Source organism: Melopsittacus undulatus, chromosome 3 (assembly GCF_012275295.1).
Source record: "Melopsittacus undulatus isolate bMelUnd1 chromosome 3, bMelUnd1.mat.Z, whole genome shotgun sequence".
Taxonomy (NCBI): domain Eukaryota; kingdom Metazoa; phylum Chordata; class Aves; order Psittaciformes; family Psittaculidae; genus Melopsittacus; species Melopsittacus undulatus.
The window spans coordinates 63,892,742-63,915,681 of NC_047529.1; the positions used below are offsets into that span (position 1 = coordinate 63,892,742).

The 22,940-nt window shown below is 46.1% G+C and overlaps 1 protein-coding gene across 2 annotated transcripts; it reads left to right on the forward strand.

Moving 5' to 3' along the window:
• Window positions 1-6,651: 6,651 nt before the first annotated feature.
• VGLL2 (vestigial like family member 2) lies at window positions 6,652-12,602 on the forward strand. 2 transcript variants are annotated; one of them, XM_034061060.1, is made up of 4 exons: window positions 6,652-6,780; window positions 8,925-9,216; window positions 10,930-11,448; window positions 12,562-12,602. In XM_034061060.1, the coding sequence occupies exons 1-4, from the start codon at window positions 6,700-6,702 to the stop codon at window positions 12,600-12,602; spliced, it is 933 nt and encodes a 310-aa protein (XP_033916951.1). In that variant the 5' UTR covers window positions 6,652-6,699. The 2 variants fall into 2 exon arrangements, with proteins under 2 accessions (XP_033916951.1, XP_033916952.1); XM_034061061.1 differs by lacking the exon at window positions 10,930-11,448 and having other exon boundaries at window positions 6,700-6,780.
• Window positions 12,603-22,940: the final 10,338 nt, after the last annotated feature.

A 22,940-nucleotide genomic window follows, 5' to 3' on the forward strand; every position in this document is an offset into this window, starting at 1 on the left:
CCACCTTCTATCTGAGCAGCAAACTGTCTGAGTTAAAATCAATTTCTGAAAGCTGTTATTAAAAAACTTGTGCCAAATTCTGAGCCTAAATCAAGTTCTGTATATTCATTTCTTATAAGCAGCAATGCCAGGTGTTTGTCACCCCGTGTGCTTTGCTCTTACCAGCTAATGCAGTACCACAACAGAAACTTTGAAGTACTTTTTGAAGTTTTCCTCAATTAGGGTATCTTTCTGAAATAAAAGTTGCATTCTCTTTACCTTGATATATGAACTGGACCTTTATGTCAATAACTTGACTCGTTAGGATAGTATCTTCATCAATTTAACTCAGTAGACCAGAAGTTCTTTAATGCACACTAGCCTTCTTTAAGGAAGAAAGCATAATAATGGGAGAAGTATGCAGTGGCTTATGTTCTCTAAACTGATGGCTCTTACCTTCTGTTCCAGCTCACTGTCTGATTTCTATGTACTTGTAAAACACTGCAACTCAGAAAAGTTCCTACCTCAGCATGAGAAAAGATCCTTCTTTAAAAAGTACAACTATGCTGTGTGAAGTGTGATATAATATTGCCCATGTGAATAACAGAAGTTTCTACTCAAGGAACACTTATCATGGAAGGAAATGAGAGTCTCTCTTTTCCTTACCTCAGCTTCATATTGTTGGCATTATATGGAAGTCTGTACAGACAGAAAAGCATGCACTTTACCTGTTTGTGCTCTATTAAAAGCCCGATCATCTTGTTTCTTTGCATAAAGGCACTTACTCTCTCAAGCTGCAGTCTTTCTCTGCCACCTACCTCCCTGTCTGAATATTTTCTACAAAAGAAGAAAGATGCTTCTGAAATTAAAGCTTTTACAGTAATTAAGGCCTTCAGATAAAACCACTTTCTTTTTTCAAACAAAGCATGTAAATTCATGACTCTGTGCCATCAAAATCACTGAGACTGGATTTTGCAGAAGATCTACATATCACAATTATGTGAAGAATTTAGTGCCTACATTGTTAGGGATGGTGCTTAAGAAAGTTTGATGGAGTTCAGACAGAGCTTATTTCTACTTTTATATTATAACAGTAAAATAAAGTACAGTAAAACAGAAAAAAAAACCAATTGTGTGCTTGTGGATGATTGTTAGGGTGCATTTTGTCTGAAACTACCTCTCTGTTCTGAGCACAGAGGAAATATGTATTACATATCTTATATACAAACACAAATATTTCTGCAGAGTGTCTTGGTGAATGAATCTCAGAACAAGCCAACTAAGGACTCTGGTGGTTCAGTGTTGAGGGAGGAAAAGAGGTGTACAGTGATTCAGCTCCGATACAAATGTGCCACAACATCAGGCAAACTGCTAGCTCTACTAGGGGCAGCACTCTCTGAGGGCAAAACTGCTTGTTCCTATGCTAATACATGAAAAAATTTCCATATGCTTTCATATTGAAAAATCAAGCCCTAAATTCAATGTGTTCAGTGTGTTCTCATACATGTTAATATATTCCCTCATGACAGCTCTAAGTTTCCCTTCCAGCCTTGCACAGTGATCTCTTCATCTGCCGCAATCAGTAGCGGAGAGACAGGTGATGCCCCCAGCCCGTAAGGGTTGGGTAGGACGGGTGAGTGACATGCCAGATGCTGCACCCTCAGCCGGGCTGTGGCTCCCCTGGAAATACATCATGGAGTAAAAATCACTGCGTACATTCCAGCTGCTGCAGAGCATGTCACTGGAGTAGACGTGTTGTCACATGTACAAATGCACACCAAATAATATCTGTACATGTGATTAATTAGTGGCTACCAGTTAATTCTTTGAGACACAGGAAAAAATGGGAAGGAAAGGAAAGGAAGGAAAGGGAAAAGATGAAAAAAGGAAAAAGGGAAAAAAGGAAAAGAGGAAAAGAGGAAAAGACGAAAGGGAAGATTACAATTAACTGTGCAAGATCACTGCGGTTGAAAATTAGAAACAAAATAAAATTGTGTTCCTCAGGACAGTGAAGGAGACAAGGAAGTTAGTGATACATGTCTCGTGGTATTTTACCATACCTATTTTTATCTTTAATTTCAGTTAATACAGTGTCCATGAAAACTACCAAGCCAGCAGCTCTTGAGCCTTAAGTCTTCTGCATGAATGCAGACCCAGAGGCTACACCTCAAAATCAGCCATGGGAACACCATGGAAACAGTTGCCAAGCCCTAAAAAAACCAAAAACCTTTTAGAGATACAGAGCACAAAGACTGACAAGATAAAAAAGGATAGCAATATTGATCTCAATACATTTCAGCCAAATTTGATCCAAGTAAACCCACAAGTAGTACATTAAACTAGAAGTTAAGTATGTGCTGAATTCTACAGACAGGTTAAGGCTTTAGAGAATAAAACAGGCAGTGGAAGTAGGAAGGCTCGTGAAACTGGTTGTTGTTTCCTAGAGGGGGCACTGCACAGTGTAAATGATGCACACAGCAAATGGACAAAAATTGCAAGAAACTGGAGTAAATAGAAAATCTTTAGCATTTAGGAGTGTAAATACTGCTATATAGGAATATAGTATATGAACATTATACAGGAGTATTCATATTAGCTAGTTCGTGAAGTGTGCAAGATGTTCATTGGTAACTTTAAAGTTGATATAAAATCACATCGATAAATTCTGCAAGTAACACAGAGGCAAGAAGAGTGGTGAGTAGGGTAGGAGGTGGAAAAGAAATATGGAAAGGAAATACGGAAAGATCTGAGTCTACTGCTAAGTCTCTTGGCACTCTCAAGAACAAACAGCACATGAATGGAGCTGTTTGCAACATTAAACTTTTAGGACTAAGGAAGGTAGGTGATAGATAGGGTCCTGGAAAGGATGAAAGGGGTCATGAGCAGATGTCATAAGCTTGCATGGAATCACCAAAGCCTTCAGCCTGGTTACTTGCAATCTCAGTCAGCTATGCAAGTGCCCAGAAGAGCTGGCAGAAACATGCCTGTACCACCAGCTCCACACCATTGAGCAGTCCGTGGTTTTACAAATTCGTAGTAGTGCTCCTGCAAATACTGTAGTGATCACAGTGGGAAAGCATGTCAGCATGATGTGTCTTTAAAATTGTGCTGTAGCAAAAGAATCCAACAGCCGTAAGCATCATCTTCCAAGAAGGTATTTTACCTTATGTAAATTTTACCTTCAGCAAAAGACGTCATGGAATAATAGCATGTTCTTGTATCAATATTTTTAAAACAATGTTGAAAAATTGCACAGGGTGCAAAGAAGAAGGGTGCAAAAATTATATGAGGACTGGAGAAATTGCTGTAGAAAATCAAACATCTACATCTGCCTTGGCTGAAAGAGAAAAAAAGAAGATTATTATGTGGAATAAAATGAGTTTCATAGGAGAAAATATTACATACAAAAGGACTGTTTGGCTAAATGAAGTAAAGCATTATATGAACTAACAGCTGGAAGCCAAAGCCAACCCAGCTCAAGCTGGAAGTTAGGAAAACTGAAAGCAGCTGAGCACAGAAGCAAAAGTCTGCAGCAAGGGCTGGATTCTCCATCCACCTCCTTGTATCTTTTAGCTGGGAAAGTGTACCTTTCTGGAAACATCACAAGTCTCCCTGGGCTTCTAAAAAAGTATATTATCAACACTATGAAGGTCCCTTCTGGCTAAAAAATGCTTAACCCTTTTACTGAATATGATGTTCACTGCTCAAGCTTTTGCACCCTGGGCGCTGGCAGGCTGGTACTGGATATAGGATTTCCAGGGAAGGTGAGTGACAAATATGGCCGGTACTATCATGTTTCCTTGGCTTTTTTATCCCAGTCTTTCTGAATGTGGATGTTTTGTTTGATGATGTGTTTGTTTGTCTAGTGAGCCATTCATGGTAATACCCACTTCTTCTTTTGTGAAAGGTTCCAGCTTAGTTAGGAGGTAGCATTGACTTGCTTTATAAGAATATTTTGAGAAGCGAGTTGTAACTTTCTGCATCTCACTGTTTATTCAGAACCCATCATTCTGTATTCCTAAGATTTCCTTTCTGCATTTCTGCTGTGAACATTACCAGTGTATGATTGCTGGAGTAGGCCCATGCCAGTGTTTTAATAGTACACAGCCAATTCTTAACACATCCTTCCTAAAAGTGTGCTTTCCTTCATTGCTATCATAATTTTCTCTCTGATACATCTCAGCTGTTTTTTTTTCCAAGCCTTTGTAGTTCCTTGTGTGAATTAACCCACCTAAAATTCTTTAGTTAGGACCAAGAAAAACTATTTCTGTATAATTGTAAATATGCAGTGAGATCATTGGTGAATATAGTTTCTGACCTTAGTTTCCAAGACAATTTCCTAGACCTTAGTTTTCAGGATAATTTCCTATACCAGAGCTGATTTCACAGAGAAGGCAAAACCACACCAACATTTTTGCATGACTGCATGACTGCTCTGCATTCAGCCACTGAAGTTTGCTTGTATCTTATTCTGGACAGTTTTACAATCAAGTATCTGTTTATAAAAGAAACTGAATTCACACCAAGCAACATCAGACCTGATTCCCCTAATGTATACTTGAGTGTGAGGTAAGACCCCTAAATTCAGCCCTCATGGACTGATTCTCCAGGGGACACAAGCCAGACCACTTATATCACAGCACCTAGCTGCCCAAGTTGCTGTTCCACTTCATGTTGCTCTTCACAAGAAGCAAACATTCAGCCTTGGTGAGTGTCAGATTCTGCCTTTGCTGTTGCACACAGTGGTTGGAGACAAAAGGGGAGGTATGCTGTGTCTTTGGAGTACGTGTTCATAGACTCACCTTCTGAGAAATGGGCTTTTTTTGGTATGCTGCACAGTGTACTGTTACCTTGACAGAGGCACAGGTTTCTGCGAGGTGGGAAAGCTCCCTAGCTCTCAGGAGCAGGGACATGCAGGAGAAACAAGGTCCCAGTGTCCCAAGTGAGGTCCCTCCGTCCCTCACTGCAAGGAGTGAAGGGGCATTATGCAGCTGACTGCCTTATTTTGAATGCCAGCCACAGTGCGAGTCCTCTGTACTGCAGTTATTCACTTACTGCTCAGGAGAGCTAAAATGATAGTGTATGAGGCACATTTCTTTTTTAAGGCCTAATACAACAGTTCCTTCCCTTCCTCCACATCCTTCTCCCCCCACCCCCCTTGTCCCAATGGGGAAAGGAGAGGGACTGGGGCTGAGCCCCACAGCCATGTCATTCCAGGGCATAATGCAATGGGAAAAGCAAATTTACCAAACAAAAAGGGGCTTGGGGGGTGGGGGGGGGGGTGGGGGGGGGGGGGGGGGAGGTAAGATGTTTAAATATGAATTTTAAACCTTGCACCTAGTGCAGAAAAAAGTGAAACATGCTCGTTAGGCCCTGAAATCCAGTTTTGGTGAAGGACAGGCATTCAGAACAATTCCTAGCACGTGGAATACAAAAATTACATTTTGGGGAAAACAAAATAGAGTCAAAGAGTAAATTTTAATTATAAAGATTCTCTAAAAATCATGTAAAGATTTTCCAGGCCATAATTCACAGTGTTCATTCTTTTCAGTTTTATTCCCCATAGTTTTGTAAATAACCAGCATTTGAAAAGCAAGTAATACTCTTTCTCTCATACTGTCTGTAATTTTTTGCTTCATTGCAAATGCTTAGAACACACTTTAAAACGTGTCTCTTCTCACCGTAGGTATGACCAATACCATGAAGCTGAGCATTTCAAAGAATTTATATTGAAATGAGAACTCGCACCTCTCCTAGAGACCAATCTACCTCCTGTGCATCTCCATCAACGTGAGCAGTTCAGACACATTCACCTGTTTAAGCCTCTGTGTCGTGCTCAGGAGAAAGCTAGTGAGTAAATCCAGTTTACCTTCACGATAACTTGTTCTTTTCACGTGCCTTTGCCCTCGGCGTTGGTTTAGTTTCTATTAAACGCAAAAGCATCGCGGTTCCGGGAATTTGTAATGATTCAAAGTTTCTGGGGAGATTCCTCCTCGGGAGCAACTGCGTTTTCCTTCTTCTGCTCATCAGGCCTTGGCGGTGGCATTTCCTGCGGGTCCCAGGACTCGGTGGGATTTAGGGAGACCCTTGCCTCTGTCAGAGCCCCACTTCCTCCCGGTCGGCAGCGGGGACCGACAAGGCAGAGGACAGCAGGGGCATCCCGGCAACGGGGCAGCACCGTACGTGGAGGGAACGAAATGAAATAAATGAAATTAAATGAAATAAATGAAATTAAGCGAAACGAAAGGAAGTGCAGCGAAGCGAGAGGGGCTGCCCCGCCGACTTTCCCTGGGCCCCTCCGGCTCTCCGCCGCCGGTGGGTCCCTCCCGGGTACCAAAGCTTCCCCCGCACCTCCTGTACCACTGCTCCCGGGCAACCCCAGCTGCAGAAGGGGGTTGTCCCCGGCTCCCCCACCACTGCCACCCGCCGGGCCCGGAGCTGAAGTTCCCCCGGAGGGCACGGTGTCCCTCCGGCCCCGCAGCGTTTGCGGGAGGGAACGGCGGTATAGGGAGGGAGGCAGGCAGGGGAGGAGGGCGGGGGGGGGGGGGGGGGGGTGTCATCCCAGCCCAGCGCGGTCTCATCACCCCTCACTCCTCCCACCAGTGAGTGGTGCCTCTTAACCCCCGGGAACCTCCCTCCCGCGAAGCACGGCTCCACTCTGCAGAACTCTGCAGAACAGGAGTTGATGAGGAAAAAAACACTGCTCGGCGGCGGCCAGCCATGAGCTGTCTGGATGTTATGTACCAGGTCTACGGTCCTCCCCAGCCCTACTTCGCAGCAGCCTACAGCCCCTATCCCCAGGTACGAGCTGGGGGCAGTGGGGAAGAGGCAGAGGGTGGGTGGGAGGGGTGTCGTCTGGAGGATGGCCCTTTGGGGCCTTACCAAAAGGAAAAAGGGAAGAGGAGAAGGGGAGGGGAAAGGGGGAGGGGGGGGGGGGGAGAAGATCTGGAAGCTTGCGATGGTGAGCGGAGCAGAACCGCATCCCACCTTGGCGAGGGGCTCGGCAGGGTACGTACCCCGGCGACGACCGACGGGCTGCGGGCTGCCTCGAGAGTGAGAGCGCGATTTAACCCTGCGGTGGCTTTTTAGGGATTTTTTTTCTTCTTCTTTCATTTACTTTCTTCCCTGATCCGCCTTCCCTCACCGCCTTTTGCTGGGACTCCGAGCGCGGCGGCCCGGAGAGGCGATGCCCGCGGTGCGGAGGGGCTCGGGGCATCGCTCACCCTTGCGCGCTGCATCCTGGCCGCAGCGGCGGGAGCCACTTCGGCCAGAGATGTCACCGGCCGCCTTGGAGGGGGGCTCCAGAGTTACCTCTGGAAGTGGCGGGGGGGCGATGGGCTGGGCTGTTGTGGGGTTTCCCCGGCTGGGAGGTGGGGGAGGAAGCCTGCGGTGCGTCAGAGCGAGGAGATGCTCCCCTCTCCCGGATCCCGCTCGGCGACGGGGGTCCCCGGCCCGTCCCCTGACCCCACCAGGCTCCTGGGGATGGCGGCCGCCCTCGAGACCCGAGAGCGCTTCGTGGCCGGGAGCCGCGTCTGGCCGCCGCTCTGCGGGCAGCTCCGCCGGGCCGTGCGGGAGGCGATCAGCCCTGAGCTGCAATGGAAGGGTTCGCGGGCATGTCGTGAGCGGGGAACTGATCTTCCCGGAACGCGCTCGGTCCCGAACGGGTAGAGGCTGGTTTCCCCGGCTGCACTTGTTGCACACCGCTCTCCCTTTTGCCCTCGGGGTTTCTCCTTTTCAACTCCCCCTTATTCCTTCCATAAATTAACTCCTTCCTCCCCAGTGAAACGAAAAAAGGGATGGACAGAGGCAGGAGCACGTAGGTCCCCGGGTGGGGGGCAGCCCCCACCGCGCAGGGCCGGGGCCGGAGCGAGAGGTCCTGGTCCGCGCAGCCCATGGCGTAGTGGCCTGTGTGCTACCTCCAGCGCCTGGCAGAGGGGCCGGAATACCCGTTACAAATAGCAAATGATGTCTTCCCCTACCTTGGCTTCTCCCCCCATCACCCCCCTCCATCACCCCCCGGCACGCGGCTTCGTGACATTATTTAGGGGGATGATCATTACCTCAATGGCCGAGCCGGGAGCCAAGTGGAAAGGCGGTCGTCACGAAGGAGTGACATTATTGAATATCCCGTGTGTCTTGGCCCGAGGCTCTGTCCGGTCCCCCCGATGCTTCCCCCCCTCCCGCCCAGCGGCTCTGCCCACAGTGGCCAAGCCCAGGCTCCGTGTCCCATCGCTTATTCCTAAGAAAGTCCCGGCAGCGGCAGACACGCTAACGTGGATAAAGAGAAGATGGGAAACGTCCAATAAACTTCGTAACTGCCGCTGTTTTCCCACCCAGAGGGATCCAGTAAAAATAGAGTAATCTTCTAGGAATACCTGGAGCTTCCTGCTGGCCAGGAAAATGCTTTTTTTTGCCCTGAAATGTGTTTGAGGCTGCCGTTCTTTTTCTCCTCTCCTTTTCTCTTCTCCACTTTGGGTCACAGGACAGTCTTTGGGGCAGATTTTGCGAGCTCCCCTTATGACTCCCGCTGCTAGCTCTGGACGGCGGTGGATGGGCGGCCGTGGATGGGCCTCCCCACTCCCTGCCTCGACCCCTTGGCGGCCCCCAGTGAACCTCCAACGTGCTTCTCCTGCGGGACTTAGTTCTCGGGACCCGCGCCTGCTGTCCCACTCTGTCCTGGTGGGCACCTCTGGGGCTCCGGCCCTTAACCCCTTTGGAAGCCCCTTTGCTGCCTCCTCAGGGTAGGGCAAAAAGCCATCCAAGGTGTACGGGGTGCTGCTGGGACACGGCGGACAGCCGAGGATCAGGCTTCTGTATCTTGTTGGAAAGATCGCGGGAGCGGTCTGGGCGCTGCATCCCGGCTGGTACAGGGAGGGCCAGCGTACCTTGCTGCGCTGCCTGACCTGTTCTATTTTCTTTCCTTGCTTCTTCCCCCACTCATCCAGAAGTTCGCCTTTTACTCCAAAATGCAAGAAGCCCCGGAGAGCGGCAGCAGCGCCGGCGCCAGCAGCTCCTTCTCCAGCCACCCCGCGGCCAGCATCAAGGAGGAGGACTGCAGCCCCGAGAAGGAGCGACCCCCGGAGGCCGAGTACATCAACTCTCGCTGTGTCCTCTTCACCTACTTCCAGGGGGACATCAGCACCGTGGTGGACGAGCACTTCAGCAGGGCGCTCAGCCAACCCAGTAGCTTCTCTCTCGGCAGCGCAAAGGCAGCGCGGAACGCCGGCTCCTGGCGGGGTGAGGGCGCAGCACGGCGTGAAGGGGCTCAGAGAGGCGGCGGGGTCCCCTCCTGGCCAGCACCGATTCTTCCCCCCGCCGCGCATCCCTTCTCCCTTCTCCTTTCTCCTTTCTTCCCTCCGCCGGCGGCAGGACCCCAGCGGGCAGCCCCTGGGGCCGAGAGCAGCCCCACGGCCCTTTTCGGGGGAAAAAAGAATCAACCTCTTCAGGTCACGGCAGGCTGCGGTGATCCTGGGAGATGCAGCCTGGGAGACGGTGGGGGGAACTGAATAGCCTTCACACTGCAGTGTGTGAAAGACACACTCAGTGACTTACCTGGTGGAGGGATCCCCCCACCGTGGCTTCAGCAACCGGTTTACCTGCTGACCCGGGCAGCTTGCAGTTCAGCGCAGTCATAATTGATAATGGGAACAAGGCAAAAAAAAGCAAATGTGGGAACCATCAACCATCTTCTCACTCATAAAAACCAGATTGTGTGTGTCCCTGTATCTCACCCTACATATATCACCATCCTGGTTGCTGCTGGAGTTGGGACAAGGGCCCTAAATTTCTGAAAATGAGGTCTTTCACACATGCCCATGGCAGCAGTGCTGTGCGGACAAGGCTGCAGCTGATGTGCAGCTCTCCATAGCCATCACCCTGGATGGGCCCCTGGGGATACCCAGGGCAGAGGGGAGTAACCTTCCCCACCCTCCACCCATCAGACAGTTAGGACAGGCACTTGTTTCTTCAGGGGCAGTTTTGGTGACCCTCCCTCTCAGGGCCACCCACTCAGCCAAGGCTGGTTCCCCAGCCCCTTTGTGAACTGCTGCTGGTAGTTCCTAAGAATGAAACAGTAGTTTAAATATTTCATGGACGAAAGTTATTCAGTGCTGGAGTTGATGGCAGGAGAAGAGAGTTCTTTGATTGTCATGAATCACTTTGCCTTCTCCTGCCAGGGTGCAGAGCTGGTGTATCTCCCTGGCAAACATGTATCAGGAGCATGCTTTTGTCTCAGGGACAGTTGTCACTGTCTCAGGGATAGTGCACATTCCCAATTAATAATGCATAACATCTATCTGTGCTATTAATAATCACTAGTCTATCTAACATGTTGCTTACCCGGCAAAGAAAATGTAGGGTCCTTCTCCTTTGCCCTGCTAGTCTCTAAAGATCAGCAGTGCTTTCAAAAGGTGTTAATGATATACCCAAGAAGCAGATGTTAGTCCAGTGTAATAGATGAGGAATTGCTCCTAGATATTTAGAAAACTCAGGCTGGCCCTTAGTTGCACCTCACACTGCTCCTGCCCACAGCAGCCACTTTCCTTGGCAGGGCCAGGCTGGGCATAAGATTACTACAAAAACAAACAATAAAAGTCCAACCCTGGACATTGCTGCGATGTGTAATAGCTCTCACTCAGTTTCCACTACTGAGGAAAAGATGTTTCCCTCACCTTAGATAACAGCCTTTTCCCCAAATACATACTGAGAGAAACCTGGAGCAAATGGTTCCAGTTTCATGGATAAACCCTGGGCTAGATATGTTGGATGTTTAGCTGGAGAGGAACTTGTAGCTGTTAGGAGCAGTTTCTTGTGTTTGGCAGTTTTGGGGGGGTAAAAGGAATATGAAGGCTGGTTTGGGAAAATTGTAGAGGGGCAGAGCCCTAGAGAAAGGCAGTCAGGGCTCGCTGGGTGTATTCATTGCTGCCTTTCTCCTCTGCTCCCATCACCCAGATGGCTCCTTCCCAATGAGCCAGCGCATCTTCCCACCATCCTTCTGGAACAGCACGTACCAGCCCTCCTCGGTCCCGGCCACCCTGAGCAGCCCCCTGGCCGCTGCTGCTCACAGCGAGCTGCCCTTCACTGCCGCTGCAGACCCCTACGCACCCGCCTCCCTGCATGGTCACCTGCACCAGGGCAGCCCGGAGCCCTGGCACCACGCTCACCATCACCACCACCACCAGCATCACCACCACCCCTACATCGGCACACAGAGCACCGCCTACCCCCGCCCTGCCACCATGCACGAGGTCTACGGGCCCCACTTCGACCCCCGCTATGGCTCACTCCTGGTGCCCACCGCATCTGTCCGTCCCCACCGCCTCACCCCTGGCTCCGTGCCCACGCCGGTCAGCCCCCCCTGTGAACTGGGAAAGAGTGAGGCAGGACCTGCTGCTGCCTGGACGACACCAGGACCCTTCCCCAATGCAGCGGGGGAAATGGCACAGAGCCTCAGCCTCAATGTAGACACAGGTAAAGAGCTGTCCTCGATCCCTTTGGGTCCACTGGCTCAGTTGCACCCTGCCTTCAGACCATCCATAGTAGTAAGGAAGGACGTCCTGTTGTGGGGCAGCTGGGGTGCTGCTGTGAGGGAATAAATTGAGGGTGGAAAGCCCATGGGAGATACATGACCTCTGCACAGTCTCAGGCCAGGCAAGTGAGGAAGGGAAGAGGGAGGATCAGACAGGGTAGCACGTCACCTCGTCCTCCCCAATATCCTTTGAATTTCTGGCACCCAAAAACATGCCCCGGAGGTACAGATTGCTCTAAGGTACCTTTTTCCTGGCCCTGCTCTTGCCTGGAGCAGCAAGAGCTGGGAGCAGGACTGAAACACTGCAAAGGTCACCACCTAGCTTCCCTCATGGGCTGCTCTGAAGGCAGGAGAGAGGGCAGCCACAGCAGAGCTGTTGTCATAGAGCTGTCGTCATTTCTAGACCCCACAAAGGTTCATGATCTGTCTCTTCACCTTGTTTATTTTGTTCTTGCAGGTTTTGGGAGAAAAGCACAATTGCTTTTGCTGAGCAAAAAGGGCAATGGTTTTCCCCTAGTAATGGTATCCTGTGCCTGGTGGGGTGCCTTGAAGTAAGGCTGTGTGCTCACATAACTAGCCATGGCAGATCTGAAGTCAGTGGCTGTGGAGGCAAGGAAATCCACTCTGATCAGTTCTCCATGCTGAAGCTGGGTTATCACAGCCAGAAACAGCTCTTTATGATGGCCTCACTTTAAGCAGGAGGGACATGTGTGTATCTCCAGTCTAGCTCAGGCTCTTCTCCTTGCCCCTCATCCTCCCAGGGCTCTGGGGAGTCCAGGCTTCAGATGAATTCTCTGATCTCAGCTGGCAGAAATGTGGTTTGTCTTTCTCTGTCCTTAAACACCTGTACCTATTTTTCTTCTCTTCCCTTTTTTCTTCTCTCCATTCTCAGGTTTGCAGCCTCAGGATAAAAGCAAGGATCTATACTGGTTTTAGAGCTGTCCTTCACTCTTCTTCCCCTGGCTCTCCCCTGTAGATCTCTGCCTGTATAGACATGGTGGCATTCACAGCTGAAATCCGGTCAGTTTGTAACAGCTTCTGATCTTGGTTTGCAGCTCGCCGTTACTCCTTCTGTGGTGGATCCCTTCTGAGCTGATGTGCTGACACAGACTCTCACATCCCCTTTTCCCTTTTCCAAGGCCAATGTGGCCCTGCAGCCCTTGGAAAGACAACGGGACTTAAAAGGACCTGGCATTGCAACGATGGCACTTTGGACTTGTTTCGGAGAGGAACATCCTTCTCTTGCAAGAAGAGAGCCAAAGACGTTGAACTTCTATTTAAGCAGACCCCACACCCAGAACTGCAGTTAGACTACTCTAAAAGAGTCAAATGATGTCATGGATGGTGATGCAAAACCACTGGCCTTCGTACAGGGGGCAGAGGAAATCATGGGTTTTTTTTAGTGGTGTGAATATTTTTTATGACAGTGAAAATCATTTCTCGAATGCAGACACGGAAAAGCCATTCAGAAGTTTTGAACTGGGATTTTCACATCATAGAAAAGTGAAATGAGGAGAAACTGGAACTCACAAACATTTTCGGACTATCAAGGAACTGGTCAGATTTTTCAGCTTTGCGGCTGTGAGTGGCAAGTGTCTGGCTGGGACCACCTGCCCTGGGCTTGCAATGATGCAGCTGTTCCACGCACAACTGCTCAAACCCCAGAAAGACGAAAAGCAAGGTGGCACTTCTCAGAGTTCAGCACAACACTTGCGCTGGATATATCACAGTTGTTTGGTTGTGGGCTTTTTGTTCTGTTTTTTTTTTTTTTTGGTGTTCTTCTTTTCTTCAAGAAACATTTTCTGGTGAAAGTAAAACCCTCTTAAAGCAGGGGGAGGGAAGGAAACGTGTGAAGAGCAGCTCTCCCTCAACCCAACAGCCTTTTAGGGCAACACCAGAAGGAAAGGCACATGATGGACAATAGGTCTGAGTTGCCTCTAATATTTCTCTTTGTCTATTTGTTGCTGTCATTTTGTCACTTTAATAGTTGTTTTGTTTTGTTTTTGAAAAGGGGAACGAGATATCTATTTAACAGTAGGAAAGCTGCATTAAAGGTATCTCCTTCTTTCACCCTGTGTGCTTTTATGAAGAATTAAAGCTAAATAAGAGAAATTAAGTAAACTGGAAACATCAGGATGAAATAGGAAAAATACCTGCGTTGTGGATGAAGTGAGTTATTTTACTACTTTGCATTAAAGATAAATAGAAATACTAGCAGTTGAAAATATTTTCTTAGTGAGTACAGCAATAAGTATGAAAGATAAGAAACCGCAGGATTGTTTTGGTGCTGTATTTTAGTGTACGATGTATCTCCAAGATGGGTTGAAGTAAAAGGGACTGTTCATAACAGATGTTTCTTCATGAAGCTGATAGAAGAGGGAAATGTAGCATTTACCATTGCTATAGCACTGATAAATTAAGATGCTATTACACAGTGATGTATAATTAATGAAACAGTGCAGAATGGCAATTTCCCCCTACACTTCAAAGCTGACTTTTTTGCAGGTAAAACATCTGATCAAAACACTACTGTGTTTTTGAGGGTTTTTTCTGTTTTTTCTTAATGTAATGTCTTCAAAGGCTGACAAAGTTCAATACATGTAAGAGGAGAGTCCTAACATTTTCCTCTGACACTAGGAGAAGCAATAGAAAATGGACTTTTGTGCTGTGATGAGAAGTTTTACCTTCTGACACTCTCACATAATCTGGCATAATGGTCACCACATGTCAGAAATAGAGTTATGAATAACTCAAACTTGCTTCTCTTAGGTTTCAACTCAGCAATAACTCTATTTCCAGGAAAAAAATAGGAATCCTAATAGTAAGAGTACAATGAAGAAGAGTGAGTAAATATTGTGATAAGCTGGCAACGAGCAATGTGTGCAGAGCATCCCCAGCCAGAGCTCAGCAAATGACAGGAGGTGAATTGCCATGATTCCTCCAGCCAGACATACCCTTGGGCATTTTGCCCTCAGACTCCAAGTAGCCAGAGCCCAGACAATCTGTAAAGGGCAAGGGAAGGACTCCAGAATTTATATTACCAGTTAAGCCAAAAATGTTCTGAGGCATCTATCAAGGAAGAAGACAGCAACACTTTGCAGGAGAAAGGTAACTAAAAATGGCACTTGACTTTATTGCTGCAGAGGCTTGGAGATAATAGGGTCATTCTGTGAATATTTGCCTGTGTTTTTTTTTAGGCTATTTTTAATGGGTTTTTGTGGGGTTTTTTTGTTTTTTTTTTTTTTTTTTTTTAAAAAAAAAGATTGATCTGGCTCTATCATTAATTGTGTTTTCCCACAATTGTTTCATTTTTCTTCTTTTTTTCCCATCTCTCCTGTGCAATTCATAATGAGGAGGGCTGAGCAATACAGCCAAAATATGTTTGGAAATATTAATGTGAGCACAAACCAGTCATTTACTTCATTGGCATTTACAATTTGTTTTGGCTGTGAGTGTTTTCAAGCATGAGAATTTATGCAGTGAATACATGAATATTGGTTTTGACATTTGTTCTCTTTTTTGCTGTTGTATTGTGAAAGCACCCAAACACCAAAGTCAAGCTGTTAGATGTGCAAGTGACTTTTTTAAAATGCTCCTTATTCAGATGTTCTACAGTCTGAACACACATATACCTTATTCTGGCTAATTCTTGCAGAGTTTTCTCACTCTGTGTTATTCTGACTCCAGGGTGACTACTCACTCACATTACGGCTAGTCCATGTGTCTTTGCAGACTGGAGCCACAGCTCCTGAGGCAGTAACAGTGCAAATAACCTCAGTGCCATTTTGGAAGTCTTTTGTATCCCTCCTTGCATTATAGGTTATTATTTGCTTAATCGTGAATGCTTGCAGGAAATCTGGATATACAAAATAAACCCATGTGTCTTATCTGTCACACAGGGAAAGAGCAGAGCTGCGAGTCCACAGTCCCGCAGCTTGAGGAACAGATCCTCCTGCTGCCTCTTTCCAAGTGTCATGCAGAAGTTAGCACCAGCTTGTGCTCTCTAACTGCCCACTACGGCTGACAAGCAGACTAGCCCAGCTGAGGCAGATGAACAAACACAGCTCTCAACCTGTTCAGGCAGAGTTCAGGGAAAAAAAGCGGAGGGATGTAATCTGCAGAGCATGGCAGTAGCAGGCATTGCGAGAACATCAGCTGCTGCTAAGTGAGGGAGGTTTGTAGGAGTTCACAAAGTAACCTCTGGGCATGTTCACTGCAGACGCTTATTTCCCATTCTGAAAAATAACTGAAAATTAGCAAAGCACTTAGGAATACCATTTAAATGAACTCTGAGGTTGCCAGTGATCTGTCAAGGGAAGTATGGAAGTGGGGATGGGACGTAATGTTTGTTGTCTCAGGCTCAACTTCATTTTGATGAAGGTTTTGTTTCAGTGTAGCTGCTGATACAAGAATGCATCTCAGAGCTCTTAGATAAGTAGATATATATGCCCCTGCAGTTACAGTCTAATGTTGAAGAGCTTTAGGGCAACATTGCTTACTTCCCACTTCGTTTTCCAATGCATTTTCTGTAGGATTCTCTAGCAAAGGAGAGGAGGAAAAGAGGTGGGGAGGGTGAAAGAGCGCCTGAGTAATCCCCAGCACCTCCCCCAGACTGTGTGCTGCCCATCTCTGGGAAAATGTATCTGCACTGTCTCCTCCTTGGGTCAGGAGGCACTGCAGTCCCTTCTCGCCTCCCCTTTGAAGTCCTATTTAGGTTCATGACAAACTCTAGCAAGGACTTAAAGGTTGGTCCCTTCCTGGAAGTGAGGAAAATGCTGCTGATGGCTTTGAATGCAATAGGGTACTCTGAGTGGCAGTTCTCATGCACCTTTTCCGGGCAAGGGTTGTAATTAATGTGCCCTTTTGATTACCGAAGGGTGAGCAAGCTCCTCTGGGGGATTGTGATGTCCTGGCTGGCTTCCCTGGCCTGCCACCCAGAGGAGCAGTTGCAGCAGGGGAAGGAGAGAAACTGAAGTTGTGATTATTTGTAGGAGTGAGGTATTTATATTGTAGGCTAGGCAATTTTACACAGAGAAACGCAAGTAGGAGATCAAAATCCTACTTTTTTGCTTAGCAGCAGAAAAATAAAAAAGAAAAAAAAGAACAAAAAGAAAAGAAAAAGTTACAGAGAAATAAAAAAGTATAAATAAAAATAAAATTTGTTAAAAAAAAGGAAAAGCTTCACTTCAGTCAACCTCCAAGCTTTGGAGCTATGGGAGCTCTATTGTTAATTTCATTCCCAGCACAGTAAGACTGTTCTCTAAACTGACTGCATCAACATGCAGCTCATACTAGCCAGCTTCCCCTGTTCATGCCCACCTTAAATCATACAGGAGAAGTTACCTTTGCAGTGCACCTTCTACTGCCTCCTTAACCAGGCATAATCTGTGAATATCATGCATCAAAAATCTGCATGCAAATAGAGAATAACGGAGAGGCACTGCTGTGCCATGTCCCTGTCCTGCTACCCCTGACATCCCTGCACCAGGTCCTGTGGGACAAGAGGAAGGCACTCAAAGAGCCAGGGACAGTGCAGGGATGCAGGGTGCAAGGGTACACACCTCTGAGCCTCATACTCATGCATAAGCAGCTCCCTTGGCCGTGCTTGGCTGCAGCCCACAGAACCACAGGCTGACCAAGGGACTGGATCATTTCTTTAGGGATGCTCCCGTTGCTGATTTACATTCATGGTAAAGGCACTGTAAATACCAAACAGGATCTGTCCTCTGCCCTGACTCAGCATCTCACCCCCAATCTGTTTTCCCGCCTCACCCAGTTGCGTCCTACACTTACTACTCTGTCCCAACATTGCAGCTGGGAGGAGCAAAGAGCAGCATTAGGAGGGATACAGACTTTTCTGTCAAAGCTGCTTGTATGAAGTTGAAGCATCAGATTTTTCTATGATAAATGGAATTGAACACACACAGACCCTCTCCAGAAGACCCAGCCCATTGGCCTCAATCCTGCACCATACCCCTGTGGTAGGAACCAAGCCCTAATCCTCAATCCAATGGAACAACCCCTTTTTGCCACAGGCCAAGTCCTAAAGAGCTGTGACAGCCCTAGTTGCACAGAGACTCAAATGATTATTCTCTCTTGACAGACCTGCACAGCTCCCTCCTTGTATTTAACTCTAGTCTCAGTGAGCTGGATCAGGAAAGAGACATTTGATAGCTGCTGTTTCCGTGGTTGAAATATTTGTGAAGTTAGCGCATAATCTGAAAGCAGAAGCTAATAAATTATAGGGTGCTAATTGGGGCCGGACTGGAGCTGTCAGTCATATTATCCTAAACACACAGAGACCCTCATAACCTAAAAAGGCAAGAAAGCCTCCAGGAACAGCTCCCAGTTGTCACTAGCCATGACCTCCACTTCAGTGAGAGTACAGAGAGTCGAGGCAAAGAGTTTATTCTGCTAAGAAAATGCAAATCCTGTGTTTAAGAGGGGGCTTGTATTTGGTCTTCTTTACCCACTTTGGGAGTGTATTTCTCAAGGCATGTCATTGTTTTGCTTTGCCACTTAACCCGCTACTCTTGCAGTTTGAAAAAAGCATGTAAACCAATCAGAATTTGCAATTTTTGTATTTGTATAGTCCTTAGAGTAACAGTCGTACCTTTTTAGTCACAATCCACTCTCTTTACATACAGGCCTGTCTTCTAAAAGCCATCTGATTGCTCACATTTCTTTTTTTGCTTCTCATGCCCCAGAAACATATATACTACTTTGAAGTTGCAGGAATCTATGATATGAGCCAAAACGCAGCTGTTCAAACATGGTAGCAATAGGGCACTTGCAGCTCTAGACACTTTGTCACCACCTTTTCTTGTGTTGCTTCCATCAAGATCAAGCATTTTACTCATCAAATAATATAATAATAAACCAAAGAATAGAATTAATTTCTATATGGAGACAGGTAGGCATTTCAGAAAGCATTCCCTGGAGAAAATATCCAAAGAAATTAAAGAGCAACCCAAAAGTCAGGAGTAGGAAAGCTTCATTTCAGTGCCAGTATGACTAGTGCATGCAGGCATGACAACTGAGCTACAGTAAGGTCAAACCCTTTCCCTGGTAAGATATCACCCTGCCCTTAGTGACCACTTAACTTACTGCTGCAAGACCACATGATTATGTGCACCAAGACTTTTAAAGAAATTTCTAAATGTGTCATTTTCCCTTAATTTTTATGCCTGTATCAATTACTTAATGCTAACCTGGAATGCTGGCAAGAAGTAGGACCAACAGTTCCTTCCCAGCTTGCTTCTGTGAAGAGAAATGGCAGCATCTAACTGGTGATGCTACCACTAAAGCTGAGAGCCATCTCTGAGTGGGGTAAGCAAGAAGTTGTGTTTGACAACTGACTGTGGCTTATGATGAGCAGTAATTTTTGTTTTAGTAGATTTAGGTAGATAATAAATCTTTGTGCTTTAAGCAACAGACTCAGAATTTATGCAGTGATACCTCTCTTAAGATAACAAAGACTGTGTCAGCAGGCAAACGATGAAAGCACAAAGCTGGCAAGGTTCTACTTGAAAAACACAAGGCTGCACTGTGTGAGTAGGTTTCCATCCTAGGGGATATGGTGATGTCAGATTGAAGAAATATGAAGATGTGAGAAAAGATATTGTCATAAAAGGTTAATTCTGTGATTCCCAAACTTCTGCCTCTCCTGTTGCTCTGTAAGGGAAAGCTGTATATATTTGTGACTGGAAATTACTGAGAACTTACACATTGTCAGCCTTCCTGGAAAGTTGTGAAAATTGGATATGTAAAGAGAAATTTACCAGCAGATCAGTCAGAGTCATGAGATTTTGATGTTACCAAACAATTTTGAAACTCCACGGAGTTTCCTACAGGATGGATGAAGAGCCTTCATCCAGTAGTTGCTTACTATTCTGCTCGGAATAAGAAAGGCATTTCAGTGGCCTCATCTCTAAGAAGCACAAAGTGACTTGTGCTGTCAGGAAATATAGGAGAAGGGAAAAAAAAAAAGCAGGAAAAAGAAGATCCAGCTATGTCAACAGCATTGCAAAAGGGACTGGTATCCAAACATAGAGTGGCTGCTTTACAGCTCCATTCTTACCGTAAAAGATAGAAGGCAGTGATGAACGTTCTCCAAAAGGGAAGACGTCATTTGAAGAAGTTAACACATTATAAAAAAGGTTATTTTATACAGCAGCATCAGTCATGTTGCTGGCAATAATGACAATATTTTGGCATCATCACTTGGCTTTGATGAACTGGGTTTCTGGTTATTTATTAAAGGTAAAACATAATGTCAGTTGGATGTGCCAAGTGTCATTATAAATAGAGCCATGATCACTTGAAAAATCCACCTGGTATGCAAGCTCCTGCAAATCACTCCAGTGTGTTTGTGTAAGAAAAGCTTTCAATAATCAATTAAAAGTAATGAAGGTGAATCAGAATTTTTCAATCATTAACAGACCTGTCAGGGCTATTTTACAGACATTCTTTTCCATAACAACTATTTTCAGGTCTACTGTAGCTGAATTAATGTCAGCTTGTGTGGAAAGAGGTAAATTTGAGTCTAGAAAAAAGCTTTCCTTCACAGTTATTATTAAATTGCATAGTCTGAAAACCAAGTCACAGAGGATCAGTTTCACCTGGGTATGCTCAGTAAAGCCACACTTGAGGACCCAAATCCTCACAGGCCACATGCCACAGATGTCAAAGAAAAAGAAGAAAATAAAAGACAAAACCTGGAGATATCAGTTAATCCAAATAGATGGCAAAACTTTCTCTGCTGGAAACAGCTGTAGGAAACAAGAGTGCAACGGCCTTGCTCTAAGGATCTTTGGGCCCTTCCATACAAGTGGCAAAGGAACAAATTTTGAGGAATGCAGTGATATGGAGCTTGTTACTAGTCTCTGTTGTCTAGGATACCAGGAAAGTTGAAGAATGACAAATTTAGTCTCAGCCCTGGGCTCTGGTTCAAACATCTCTGATAAGCAAGGCTGTGGTGAACTTACGTTTCTTGTTCCCGCCACTTACTAGTTTTTGCAGATAACAGAGGCTAATAGAAAACCTTTGTGTTAGTGGTGTAACTGCGCAACCTTTTGCCTTTCATCTTGACACCCTTTGTTTTTCAGTCCCATCATATTTTTCAGTCATATCTTTTTCCTTTCCTATCTAAAAAAAAATCTTCTTTTCAGGCTGTATAAGCTTTTCTTCAGAGCTCTTGACAACCACTTTCCCACATCTCATGTCAAACTGCTGAGCACTTCCTCTGTGGAGCATAGGGATGAACAAGTGATGTCACTGAAGCCTGGCATATCTCTCAACAGCAGCTACATTCATAGACTTTCCGTATCTTTATCTTTCACCCAGAAAGGACTCAATATTTTTGTCAGAAAGCATTGTTTATTCATTTGTTGGATCTTGATTATGGTCCCAAATGGAAAGGATAGGGTACACATGTTTTGGATAGAGCTGGTCACTAGTGTATATGCCTGATCACAAGCTTTTGCAAGCAACCTTGAAAAATAGAAATGCAGAGTCGGTTGTTACCAACTGCTGTAGAGCAAGGGGACTGAAGACTACAGATCGCTAAATGATGCCACTGAAAATGCTGCCTTAATCAATAAGTTACATCTTCCCTGGCTCTTCACATTTACAAATGTTAATTAATAACCACAACATTATTATGTTGCATTAATACCATTCATAGGTAGCAGTAAATGTTTTTCATCCATTCATATAGATGTCAGGCCTGCAATTGAGAGATTAAATAAGACATCTAAAGCTACATGGTATGCCTGTTCAAGTACAGCTCAGACTTCAGTTGTTGCCATTTGAGAGCCCAGCGCTTGTGGATTGGTTGTGTGTGGTATCACATCCTGAAGCATGCTCACCATTGTTGCTCAGTGATCTTGCCAAGTGTCTGTACTGGCATCAAGGAACAAGGAAGAGCCTGAGACAATAAGCAGCTCTGACCCAGAAGTTTACGTAGGACATCCCCTGATCAGCACCTGCGGGCAAATGTCCCCTCTTCTTGGGCAGGTTTAGACACTACTGGATTGAAGCTTACTTTCTTCACAGCAGTACGTCTTGTGCTACATTTTAGATTTGCAACCAAAACAATACTGATAACACACTAACATTTTAGTTATTGTTGAAAAGTGCTTGCACAGCATCAAAGCACTAGAAAGGTCTTTAATTCTTGTCACCTATTATGCCTCTCCCTTGCTGGCTCCAAAAGCAGCTATGAAAACTGCCATCAGGGGCTGGCTGCTTGAAGACAAGAGGTGTCCTCCTGATAGTGAATAACAGTTGATGAATAAAAAGTGAATCATCTAGAAGAGTTTGAAGAGAGGAAGCACCACTTCAATGAAATAGAGAAAGTGAAATGAGGAAGATGTGCAAATAGAAGGGTGATACAGAAATGTGAGTGTCCTGGGTTCAGCAGTAGCAGTCATTTTTTCTCCTTCTTGGTAGCTGGTGCAGTGCTGTGTTTTGACTTTCAGGCTGGGAACGGTGTTGATAACATGTATGTTTTGAGTTACTGCTCAAATGTTTGATTTGTCCAAGGACTTTGTGAGTCTCATGCTCTGCCAGGGAAGGAGGGGAGGCTGGGAGGAAGCAGAGACAGGACACAAACTAGCCAAAGAGGCCAAGAGCTGGCCAAGGAGGTATTCCATACCACAGCATGTCATGCCTGAGGAGGTAACTGGGAGTTGGCTGGAAGAGCTTGAGCTAGCTCTCTTCCAGGTCGGGCTCGTTTTGGCGGGTGGTATCGTATTCTCTCCTCTTGTTTATTTCTTCTATCATTGTGTTTTTTGGTGGTAGCAGTAGTGATTTGTGTTATACCTTAGTTACTGGACTGCTCTTATCTCAACCCATGGGAGTTGCATTCCTTCTGTTCTCCTCCCCATCCCTCCGGGAGCGGGGAAGGGGGAGGAGTGAGGTGAGAGGGAGACTGAGGTTGGGTTTTAAACCACAACAGTGATGGGTTAAGAAACTCCTGGCAGGTGGGTGGATGTAGGTGATGGATGTTTACACACATCAAATTCAGCTTTACCATAATATAGTGGAATAGTTTCATTGGCATTCTCATTTCTCTAAGGCAGGGAAATGAGTGAGGGAGAATGGAGTAATGTTTAGATCTGACATTGTATCAGTGGACATTGGATTTCCTCTTGCATGATTCTTTTCCAGCTCAGACCTCCCCAAAACTGAATTGACATGGGTTATCACATCTTAGATGCAGTCACAACGTGAAATGCACTGCCTAGACAAAATTTTGGCAGGATTCTGCTGCTAAAGAAAAAGATAAATGAAGTCCCACAGTTTTCAAAACCTTTGTTTGTGGCTTGCTGACTGAGCAGTCCTCCTAAGATAAGTGGAATTATGCACATACATGAAGTCATTCAGGTACAGTGACTGAAAACTGGGATCTTTCTGGTTTCTGGCTACCACA

Bases quoted from the DNA above. Each gene is read 5' to 3' on its own strand.
- VGLL2 (XM_034061060.1), top strand. From the start codon at position 6,700: ATGAGCTGTCTGGATGTTATGTACCAGGTCTACGGTCCTCCCCAGCCC. The intron at 9,217-10,929 runs GTGAGGGCGCAG...CCCATCACCCAG, and splicing joins GAACGCCGGCTCCTGGCGGG to ATGGCTCCTTCCCAATGAGC. The intron at 11,449-12,561 runs GTAAAGAGCTGT...CTTGGTTTGCAG, and splicing joins CAGCCTCAATGTAGACACAG to CTCGCCGTTACTCCTTCTGT.